Source organism: Erpetoichthys calabaricus, chromosome 13 (assembly GCF_900747795.2).
Source record: "Erpetoichthys calabaricus chromosome 13, fErpCal1.3, whole genome shotgun sequence".
NCBI classification, from domain to species: domain Eukaryota; kingdom Metazoa; phylum Chordata; class Cladistia; order Polypteriformes; family Polypteridae; genus Erpetoichthys; species Erpetoichthys calabaricus.
The window spans coordinates 23,192,414-23,205,007 of NC_041406.2; the positions used below are offsets into that span (position 1 = coordinate 23,192,414).

Below are 12,594 nucleotides of genomic sequence, written 5' to 3' on the forward strand. Positions count from 1 at the left end.
ATCCAGGTGGTCTACCACAAGAGGACTTATATAGTCCAGGACCAACCTGTCAAAGGTGTTCATGATATGAGATGTCACTGGTCTGCAGTCAGTAGGTGAAGAGATGCCGGCCTTCTTTGGAACAGAAACAATGCAGGGTGTTTTCCACAGTAGTGGGACTTTGTGAAGCCTTAGGGACAGACTGAACAGGTGACAGAGGACATCGCAAAGTTGGTCAGCACAGGCCTTAAGAACTCAAGCACTGGTGCCATCTGGTCCTACACCTTTTCCTGTGTGTAGAATCCTCAGTTGTCTTCTTACTTGGCCTTCAGTTATGGACAGTCCACACTGATGGTAACTGACTATTCCAGGAGTTGTTTATGTAGTGGGTATGGTGTGGGGGGACTGGTCATTGAAAGAAGGTGAAGGTGGAAGGGGGGGGGGGGGGTCTATTAAAAATTGGTTCAGGGCATCAGCTTTGTTCACATCTCCTTCTAGCACCTCATGTCCAGTAATCCTGCCCAGTTCATTCCAAACATCCTTCCAGTGAGGTGGGGAGTTTATTTCCTGTCTTAGCTCCTTTCCTTCACTACGCTTTTCCTTCAGCCTGTGCTGTACTCTTGCATACCAGAGAGACAGACATACTTGCTAGGACATGCAGCTCAGTTTGTGTGAGTTCAAGGCAGCGTGTAGATAAGTTGGCACTGGAGTGGGCTGACATCCCATCTGTGGTTGCCTTGTGCCCAAATCTTCTGAAGTAGTGTTTAGAAAATGGTGGGGAATTACTATTAAAAATCTCAGTTGGTGGTATCCAACCACAGAAACCTCTTTTAGAACTTTAAAACTTTTAGAAACTCAGGAACTTTTGTATCACTCCCTCTGCAGGAACAGAACAAGGTTGCCTATGGGGTTTGGGGTTAGGCTGCTTTGGGTGAGGCCTATCTTTAGGCAGGACTGGCCAGGTCTGTGGGTCTTTTGGAGGCCTGTCACCCTCCAAGAAGTATCAGTGTGGTGAATGGGCATCTGCTTCAGTAGGTGGCACAAGTATAGCTAAGGCCTGAAGAGAAGCATTTGGTCTGCTTGTGCCAAGTCAGTAAGTCTCACAGATTGAAGAAGCTGCCCATGTGTAGGAAACGTTGTATATGTGGGGACACCATGAATTAGCTACACCTAACACAAATAACACACATACAGATAACATAGGCAATGGTAGCCATAGCATAGATGAACCGAAATATTGGAATAGAGGAACTTCCGTGATCATAGGGATAAATAGGGAGGGTTGGCATCAGACCATAAAAATGATGTTGAAACATATAAAACATCAGCCCCACATAGAAGTGGGAAAAGATGAAGAGGTGGAAAAAGAAGAATAGTATAAAGAGCACTTAGCATGGGGCATTGGCATATTCTCATAGGGGATAGCGATTGAGAAGAGACGTCTTCAACAAGTAGCTTTGTGGTGAGTGGGCACCTGCTGTGGGGATTGTAGCTCAGGTATGAAGACCACCATTTGGTCTTCTAATGCCAAGCTAGTAAGCAGCTGTCCATGTGGGGTACCATAAAACAGTCACATTAGAATAAAATTAGATGTCTATGATAATACACCAAGTATGACACTTCAAGTTACAAAAAATCTTTGAATCAACGTCATATTCATACACAACTGCAGCTCGACATGTAAACAAAAATTATATTACTTTATTGAGTTTTTATATTATCCATGACATATTAATATTTATTAAAAAAAACAAAGAAAAAAATTACCAAGCTTTGTTACTAAATGTCATCTGATCAGGAACAGTCATGTAACTTGACTGACATTGGAAATGTAAAAAGCAAAAACAAAAGATCCGAACCATTCAGTTTCATCAAGTACATCATAACAAAAACACACAATTTACCACCACACTCATTTTCCTTAGCATACAAAGTGAAAAAAAATAAATCATTGGCATGTACAGTAAAATGTGCTACATTAACATTGCACTAATTATTAATAATAATAAAAAAAAGATTTAATCTGACAAAAAGGTAAAGGCACACGTAGTAAGGGGAAATATTTCATTATACCTATCTCCCCCCAAGAGTTTGATTTTGTTCAAATAAATGCATTTAAAGGCAAAAAAAAAAATTGTAAAAATAATGTTTTATTGTAATCATGTATAGTTTGATGTTTTAATTAATTTTTTGATCCAATTGATTGGAAAGACTTGGAAGAATGTTAAGAACACTCCCAAATCAACAAGGATTCCATTACTGAATGCGGACACACGCTTGTGCCTATGCATATTATACCCAATCCACCCACTTTATTTAATCCAAATACATTTTTTCTTAATAAAATAACACAACGTTTTCTTCATTTGTTATATTTCTATAGCACAGAGAGACATTCTCGATGCATCAAACCAAACAGTTCAATAAACACGCAATAAACACTGGAACAAATTCTTACAAAGAAAACATTTTCATACACTGTTCCCTTCTTTTGTTCCTCAGTTTTAAAATACCACAGGCTGAGATGCTTTTAATAGATGAAGATACAAAAAAAAAATCTTTTTCTTTCCCAAATCATTTTTTCTGTTGCTGTTCAAATCAGGAAGTGTCTGCAGCATTCAAAATGGCTTGAACGGCACATGGGAATTGCATTGTGTAGAACGGGGAATGGCCTGCTAATCTGATGAATTCTGCTACACGGCTCTCCATTAATATTACACTTCCAACAGAACATGAGATCTAAAACCTCGATATTCTAGCTGACTGCGCGGAAGTGTTTAGCCAAGATTCAAACCCTTCTGTGGATAAAAAGCAGGCCGAGCTATAGGAACGTTCCCGCTAAATCTGACGACTTATCACAGAGGGGATGGGAGTATAATGTCACGTGGCTCTTCCACTGAAGCTTGCTGTCCATGGTGATCACCACTGGCAGTAAGCACCAGACTATGTCTATGTCCTCATTGACAATTCCAATGCAGCATTTTAGCTAACCGTAGTGTCCCTTGTGGCTTGAGTGGCTGCTAGCGGCTGTGAACTACAAGAACTTAGAAGAGGAGTGGAGATCATTTAGCACTTCAGAACAACCTAGACAAGAACAGGCCATTCAGCCCAACAAGCTCGCCAATCCCAATTCACTAAATAGATCCTTTCTTCATTCACAATCACTGGTGGACTTGGGCGGGGTTTAAATCCAAAGACTCTGCAATAGCCCCACCCCATAATTTAAATAAACATATGCAAGTCCGCTTCTCAATTTATGTGAGGAAAAAAGTTGCATACTTTACCACTGTGGCAACCATAGCTACTCAACATGGACCATGGAGGTCAGCATTGGGTGCAGGTGTTTGCTCCATGAATTCTTGACTGCAATCATAATTAAATGTGCCATTATTGTGCCAAATTAGAAATAGCATTTTAAAAGAATTTAGCAAAACTGATCCATCTCTTAAAAGGAGTACACTATCCAAAAATGATATTTTTTATGCATTACTGACTCCATCTTCTTGGTAGTCGTAGCCAAGACAAAGTTTCAAGGTCACATTTTCATGTGGAATGGAGAGAAAAAAGTTTATGGTAAAATAGAAGGCAATGGGGACCAAAGCTCTAAAATGGCAAATGATGTGAAAAAAGAACAAAAAACCTGCAATACTCGGGTTGTATAATCCACGGATCAGTTATCCAGTTGTATGCTCAAAACGTGCAAAATGCAGGCAGTTTTGCTAAAATGTTTGTTTAAATAGTTCTTTTTATTCCACTTTTATAGAGCTTGAACTCCAGATAATGACAGCAGAAAAGAGCAGACTGCTAAAGAGAAGCAGCTACTTCAAGAGCATCAGTAACAGGTAACAGTGGCATTACAAAATAAGATGTTGGAAAATTTTGTGATAGAATTCCTATGAAAGGTAAATATTATGGTATCATTCTCTAATGCAGTAAATAAGCATAAACTTAATTAAGACAGGAGCAGGTCTTGGCTGAAGCCAAAATCTGTACCCACTGCATAGTCTGAGTTGAGCACCTGTAGTGTAAATTACAATTTTGTCTTTAAGAAATAAAGAGAAAGTAAAAGGCTTGCTTTGAGTTGGATGACACAATTTTTGGGTAATAACTTTAACCACAAAGTTGACAAGACATAGCAGAATGTCCAGGGGGAACAGAGAAGGTGGCTGGCAGATCACCTTGCCTTATGCCAAAGTGTCAGACCTCTCCTGCCCTCCAATCATCCTGCCAGTCTGCAGCTGCAAGGTTTGAAACACGTCATCCCAATAAAGAGAGACAGAAATGGCAGTAATTCTGTATCTGTGCAATACAAAGGTTAACCTCACATAAATCTAGAAGCGTCATTTAAGATAATTCACACATCCATTTTCTAAACCCGAGCAGGTTATTCCAGAGCTGACACCTATCCCAGCAAGCACTGGGTGACAGGTAGGAACAAATTCAGGGCAGGGCAGCAGTTCATTGAGATAAAGGAATAATTTATTTTTCCGGAATGGACACTAATACTTACAACTCGCCTTGACCGCACTCATACATGCTTCTGTTACTCAAGTCTACTCTTGGCAATATTCTCATGGGATGTTAGTGGCAGCCAGTGGTGTGTCTGGAGATGATATCCTAATTAAAATAAAACTGAAAGGTTCAGTACAGAAAAAAAATGGTGGGTAAAGTGTTCATTTTGAAATATTAGCATCTGCCATCATGCACTCTAAAAAATGGGACTGAAAGTACAATAAATATGTGATCTCAGTATACAAAAGCTCTTAGCAAGGCAAATTGCAGCACTATTGTCACTCCACAATAGTGGTGCGCAGACTAATGAAGGCACTTATTGATATAATGGGCCAATGTGGCTTATGTATTTTCAGCACAGTCTGGAACCTCAACTGATATTCCTTCATTTGTAAATAACATTTACCACTCATTTTGGAAGAGAAAAAAACACCCTGCAGAACACACTAGAACATGCAGAATTTCTTGATGAAACATTAATATCTGTAAATGAAAAAAAAAAACAATGATGTGGATTTCTTCTGACTTTTTGATTGTTCCCCAGTTTTGTCACAAAATAAGTTCAGTTGTCTTATGTGTAAGCAAACTAACACTAAATATCACAGACCATCAACGGTGCTTCTGAAGTAACCTTGGGCCACTGTGACTGCCTGGGGTGGGAACGCTTGTGTCCAGAGATTTTATCGGAATACTGTCAGTGATCAAAATTGGCAGAAACATATGACACTTTCCCAAGACAAAATCTTAAGGAACTGATCTTTCCGTCTACAAGTGAGGAGCAGCATTTGGACCTGGGGGTGTTTGTGTCAATGCCTGTAAGGCTTTACACTCAAGTGTAAAATTAACATTTAGGACCATACACAATGAGATCAAAGATTACTAATGTACAAAAGAATCTTTCCATCTCTTTAAGCCAACTCCGATTTTTGTTGTGCTGGTCTCCAACTTCTATGATTCAATGTATTGAAGAGCTTTTTTGATGCATTGTGGCAGGCTTTTTGTATACCTGGCCACCCCGCTCTGTTTTATAAACTCTATGCTAAAGACAGAGTTGTAATCAACAGTAATTATTAAACACTAGGAAAGTAGAAATAAAATAATGCGGCACAAAAATCGTACTGAGAGGAAGATGGTGGCCAGGCATTGGTAGATAGTCTAAACACAGAGAGCTGTGAAAGAAACAATCAAATCAATCAAATCTAAAACACAAATGCAAGAAAACGTAGTCAGAAAACCAAAGCAAAGGTCCTAACACTTGTATCTTCTTGGCAGCATCTTTTAGCTTCCTCTATTCTAAAGACAAGCAGAAAGAAATTTTAGAACAGGAAGCCTATATTAGATGCACCACCATCTTTTATAGGTGTACCAAGATTGATGTGACTTCCACATAAAATATGGTCGTGGCCATGCAAAAGACTAACACATATTGGCAGTAACCAAGGTACAACTAGAAATAAAATGGCATTAAAATAGCAATAAAAAGTGAGAACAGCAAACATAAAATTCCACAATCATTACAATCACAAGCAAAAAAGCTGGGGTGAAAAATACCCCCCCAAAAAAGTCGACAACCATAACCAAAATTATACTTTATAGACAAATGTCTGAAAATGAACTAGTATGTGTTTCTCTTAACTATCGCTAACATTTGTGGTTTGCCTTTTGTAATCTGGTCCAAGGTTTTTATGCCAAATTGTCACACAAGCACGGATGAGGATTGCTTTCTCAGGCTCATCTGTGGTACGAGATACCACCCCAGGGTGAGAGGGGGCCGCTATTGCTAAATATATGTCCCCACAGTATTTAGAAGACGCCCTCTGAGGGAAAATAACTCCGCCCCTTTCATTTGGCACACCACAAAACCCGAGTGCACTGGAAGGAAGTGTCACTTGTTGATCTTGGCAAACCGCAGGACGGAGCTCTGATAAATTACGAAGGACTAGGAAAACCCTTTTTTTTTTTTTGGAAAGCCAAGAGGAGACTATACTTTTGTTGTGGTGGAACATTTTTCATTGCCTTACTCGTCATCGAGCATTTTTTTTACTTATTTAGACTTTAGTTGAATTAAATGGGGACAACTGGGTTGGAGCCTCAACATTCTGTTTTTTTTCCCCTTGTGTGCTTTTTGCATTCTCACAACCACAAAATGAAGTGTGCCGCAATCTTAAATAGTTGTGGAATGAAGACTCAATAACGGGACTAAGCAGAGAGAGTCAAAAGTGGTGGCAACTATTCATAAAACCAAAGCACAAGATGCCGCAGCAGTGATATTAGCCTAAGAATGATAAAATGAGAAGTCCAAAAGTGAAATAAAATTATTTCTAGGAGTGCCAAAATGAGAATTCATTACACTCTAAAGCCAGAAACACAGTTGATTATTGAAAAAAAAAAAAACAGGTGAAACCAACAGACACAAACAAATGAAACAAAAGGAGAGTCACAAAAACAAAAGAACTAATCGCCACCTAAACACCCGGTTTTTGGACCAAATTTGCTCCTAACTACGGAAGTATGGTATATTTAACGAACAGCTGGTGTTCAGAGACTGCAGAACATGGAGCTCTGCTACAATGAAGCGAATCGCTTACCCTACGACAGGGGTCCTCAGTCACAGTCCTGGAGGGCCGCAGTGGCTGCAGGTTTTTACTCCAACCCAATTGCTTAATAAGAAGCCCTTATTGCTCAAGTAACACTTCTGCTTCATTTTAGTTGTCTCGCTTGTTAAGATTTTGAACCTTTATTGCTTATTTTAGTCTTAAACAGCTGTAGTCTTGGTTTTTAATCACTCCTAATTAGCAATAACATGCAAATGACAAAAGAGACCCGCCTTTCTCCATTTACAATTTCCACCTGTGTGTATTTATCATACACTATTGGGTTAAATGAAATACTTGGAAGGAAAGTGAAGTGAAGAAATTGAAGGACTGAGAATTACTCATCCATTTTAGCTTTCAGATCATTTGGATGATATCCTTAGAAAGCGGAAGAAAATCTAGGATATGAGAATGACCTGACATAGCAGAGTTAAAGCACTAACAAGCCATGAAATTAAATCATTGGCAAGAATTGCTTTCTAATTAAGCAACCGGTTAGAACAAAAACCTGCAGCCACTACGGCCCTCCAGGACTGTGATTGAGGACCCCTGGCCTAAGGGGAGGCATGGAAAGACGCACAAACTCATCAATAATATATTGCAAGAACTGTTTCTTTTGCCAGGTTTTCCCTTTTGCATTAAATGGGGAGCCTGCAGGCCGCCAACCCTTTATTTTCTCCATCTTGTCCAGTCATTTTACAAAATATATTTTAATATTACAAAATATATTTTTGAGTACTAGCTTTACAAATGTTTTTTTTATAATGAAATTTATCATGTTGACACAAAAAAAAAAACGAACTAAATTTATTTGGCGAGTTTTGTCCCTATTTCTTCTTTGAAAACACACTTTAAAAAGCAGGGGAATGAATATGTGTGCCATTTTTAAACAAGGCAATCCCAGCTTTATGTAATTATAGTGAAGAAGCCCACAATAAAAATCTGTAATGAAAGAGACACCCCAAAAAGTTAAAATAGCAATAAAAGAGATGAGAAATGCAGTCCTTCCTACTCTCAATTTGCCATTGGGACCTGCCATGGGGGTTCAGGACTGTCAGACTGCGACACGTTTGTGTTTTCATTTTGTTTCTCCTGTTTTATTGCTATGTAGCCAGATTTTATTCCAGATTACCCTCACCATTTTTCCATATTATGCAATGAACACGTTAACTACCATTGTACAATTGCTGTGTCTCTGATCTAGACAATGAGAGTGTGGAAAAGGTACGGAAAATAGCAGACTTCCTGTGCACACTTCCTGTAGTGGTTAGTTTGAGCAGCTGATCTCACTTGGCAATATGACGCTAATAGAAATTTCATCCAAGACCTTGAGTGGATTATATTTTAGAATTGATTAATTGAATTGAGTTTTTACTTCACATTTTTCATGTCTAGCTTGACATACAATTGCAGAAATACATACATTGTTTTAGAAGTTAGCTGAAATGAAACACCAACAGGCACATGATCCCCCCAGGACCAGAATAAGGTGCCTCACTTTAGTCCACTAATAGAGAGCAAATCTACTTTAAAGCAGATTATTCCATAAAATATTGTTTGTGTGTGTCTCTCCCTGTGCTTCTCTCTCTTAATACATTTTAAAACACAGTACATCTTTAATTTCCTTTCTTCAGTAACTGGCTTTTTGAACCAATTTATAACTTTGGCCAAAATAAACAGACAATGGCAACGTCCATATTTCAGTCCATATGTAAAGACCCACCCTCATCTGAACATATTGATTTTCCCATTTTCAGCAAGCAGCATGGTGACGTTGTATTCAAAATCGGCATCATGGACCCCCGTGTGCCTAAAAGCCCCAGCTAAGCGGTTATTCTCCCAGTAGTGATGCCAGTCTCCATTACTGTCAGCACCAAATCCATAGAGGTTCACCTGCAAATATAAAATCACAAAAAACAAATATATATCAATGCAAATTTAAAACTTCAAGAATTAAATTATTCAGTGGATTTAACAACATGCCAAGCTTGTTAAATGGCTAAATTGGCCTAGTATGAATAACTGTGGGCATGGGTTACTAATGTACAAAAGAATCTTTCCAGCTCTTTATGCCAACTCCGATTTTTGTTGTGCTGGTCTCCAATTGCTATGATTCAATGTACTGACGAGCATTTTTGATGGATTACGGCAGGCTTTTTATAGGCCTGCTATGGCCACCCTGCTCTGTTTTATAAACTCTATGCTAAAGACAGAGTTGTAATCAACAGCAATTATTAAATAAAATAATGCGGCACAAAAATCATACTGACACGAAGACTGTGATCAGGGATTGGCAGATGGTCTAAACACAGAGAGCTGTGAAAGAAATTGATCAAATCAACCAAATCTAAAACACAAAAGCAAGAAAACATAGTCAGAAAACCAACGCAAAGGTCCTAACACTTATATCTTCTTGGCAGCATCTTTTAGCTTCCTCTATTCTAAAGACAAGCAGAAAGAAATTTTAGAACAGGAAGCCTATATCAGATGCACCACCATCTTTTATAGGTGTAACAAAATTGATGTGGGCATGTGTGTGAGTGTGAGTGATGATGAGCTGGCGCCCCTACCAGGGTTGATTCCTGCCTTGCATGTGATGCCGCCAGGGTAGGCTACAGCTCACGGTGACCCCGACATGGAGGAGGCAGATGCAGAAAACAAATTCTTGAACCAGATAGGTCCACATTGGGGTGTTGATTTAGTCTACCTGTAAAACTTCTCTTTTTCTGTTTATAACAAAAGCCCATCCTTTAGAATTGCTCTTTTTATATTCTGTGTCCGTATTTATCAAGTGTCTGCAGAGTAGGAAAACGGTCCTAGCTAATTCAAAAATCTCAAGAGTGATGCATGTTTGGTCCTACTCTTAGGAGTAACAGTAAAAACATTTGATCAGTTTTCAAATTTAGCAAACTAATCTAATACTGATGCTCTGTGTAAGAAAGGACAGAGCCGACTATACTTCCTTAGAAGGCTGGCGTCCTTCAACATCTGCAATAAGATGCTGCAGATGTTCTATCAGACAATCGTGGCGAGCGTCCTCTTCTACGCGGTGGTGTGCTGGGGAGGCAGCATAAAGAAGAAGGACGCCTCACGCCTGGACATACTGGTGAGAAAGGCAGGCTCTATTGTAGGCACGGAGCTGGACAGTTTGACATCCATGGCAGAGTGACGGGCGCTGACTCCTATCAATCATGGAGAATCCACTGCATCCACTAAACAGTACCATCTCCAGACAGAGGAGCAGCTTCAGCAACAGACTGCTGTCACCGTCCTGCTCCACTGACAGACTGAGGAGATCGTTCCTCCCCCACACTATGAGACTCTTTAATTCCACCCGGGGGGTAAACGTTAACATTATACAAAGTTATTGTCTGGCTGTATACCTGCATTGTTATCATTCTTTAATTTAATATTGTTTTTTATCAGTATGCTGCTGCTGGAGAATGTGAATTTCCCCTTGGGATTAATAAAGTATCTATCTATCTATCTATCTATCTATCTATCTATCTATCTATCTATCTATCTATCTATCTATCTATCTATCTATCTATCTATCTATCTATCTATCTATATTTAGTGTCTTCAGCCTCTGTCTATCATATACAGTGCCATTATATATAGTGTACTTTTAATATCTATCTTTGAGTCTACTATATAGTGTACTTCATCTGCATCTGTCTGTGTATAATATAGTTCCTTCTATCTATCTATCTATCTATCTATCTATCTATCTATCTATCTATCTATCTATCTATCTATCTATCTATCTATCTATCTATCTATCTACTCCTAATGTCTTCAGGATTTCGGAGAGCTCATGAGTTGTTAGGAGCTGCCTGAAGATGGCATTTAGACAGATATCGGTACACACATAATAGGAAAAGCTGAATGTTTTGGGAACGCTGGACAACAATAAACTTGTTTAAAGATAACGCTTTGGTAGAGACAGAATAATATTAGTACCAAATCTTGTACGTTACATGATCGCTCCATCTACGTGGAGTACTCTCACTCGAAATGAAAGTGTTGCCAATGTTATGTGTACAATGCAGCGTTGTAAGAGTGATAATCTGTGCACATCACAACTACTTCTCAAATTTTGCACTCAGCATTTTGCAATTTTTGTACAGTTTATGCAATAATATGCAAATGTATACATTTCTCCACCATACCCATGAGGTAATGTTAAAGCAAGTTACATTCATGCAAATCGGCACACACACAAACATCATTGTGGATGAGCACACATATGTGAATCACAAGCAGTACCACCGTTGTCTACACAAAGGTGGTCATGGGTGCAGACTGCACTGTAGTAGCCAGCTTATTACCCTGAAGACTAGCGGGGCAGGATGTGTGATTGGTACACAAAGCTCTACAAACCCCTGGAACATTCCTGTTACATTTTACAACCCCGAGAAGATTCAAGAAGGCAGGCAGCAATCCCTTGGGAGTTACACAAGCTTAGCCGCACAGAAGATAAGAGGGGGATCATGTGGAGAGGTACGGTTCGGGACAGTGGAGGATGATCGGGAACGTAATTTCAGAAACAGCGGCGTGGCTGGATTCCATATAACTGTTACTGTGCGAGGCTTTCCCCTTTGCCATTACAGCGAAAAAGGTTGATTCATGTGAAGTTATGGCTGTGGATCGCCCACCCATCCTTCCATTTTCTAAATCTGCTTTATCCTGAACAGGGTTACAGAAAGCTGGAGCCTATCCCAGCAAGCATAGGGCACAAGGTAGGAACAATGCCTGGATTATTCATTGTAAAATTAACCTACCCGATTTTGGCATTTACTCTCATCTGGTGTGTGTGTATGTCTTGGTCTTGTCATCTCAGTGTTGTTAGTTTTATTCTTTATGTAGCTCAGTATGCTTCCTGGGCGGCACGGTGGCGCAGTGGTAGTGCTGCTGCCTTGCAGACCTGGGTTCGCTTCCCGGGTCCTCCCTGCATGGAGTTTGCATGTTCCCCCCGTGTCTGCATGGGTTTCCTCCGGGCGCTCCAGTTTCCTCCCACAGTCCAAAGACATGCAGGTTAGGTGGAATGGCGATTCTAAATTGGCCCTAGTGTGTGCTTGGTGTGTGGATGTGTTTGTGTGTGTCCTGCGGTGGGTTGGCACCCTGCCTGGGATTGGTTCCTGCCTTGTGCCCTGTGTTGGCTGGGATTGGCTCCAGCAGACCCCTGTGTTCGGATTCAGCGGGTTGGAAAATGGATGGATGGAGTATGCTTCCTTATTATGTTTTTGTTTTCTTCTTTTATGATGATGATGATGGTGATGTTAGTGATTTAACAGCTACTGAAGGGTAGGTGAATCAGCTTATTTAATGTCTATAGGTGGGTCTCTTAAAAATATTATTAAAAAACCCTGCTTCATGCTAAATGATACTCTCAGCCTAAATTTGAACTTAACCCAAGGCACAGAATACACAGAACTCTTCTTTAAAAAGCGTTAGTATCAGAAAACCACAAAACATCATCATGATTTCCAAGGAAAATACAAAATGT

The 12,594-nt window shown here is 39.7% G+C and overlaps 1 protein-coding gene across 3 annotated transcripts in view; it reads right to left on the minus strand.

The window, feature by feature from the left end:
* Positions 1 to 1,660: 1,660 nt before the first annotated feature.
* Positions 1,661 to 12,594, minus strand: part of LOC114664049 (CMP-N-acetylneuraminate-beta-galactosamide-alpha-2,3-sialyltransferase 1-like) — a 400,960-nt gene continuing 390,026 nt past the window's right edge. For all 3 annotated transcript variants that reach the window (XM_028818032.2, XM_051936015.1, XM_028818033.2), the window contains one exon: positions 1,661 to 8,978. In XM_028818032.2, coding sequence (XP_028673865.1) covers positions 8,811 to 8,978 — 168 coding nt within the window. In that variant the 3' untranslated portion in view covers positions 1,661 to 8,810. The remainder of the gene's footprint in view (positions 8,979 to 12,594) is intronic.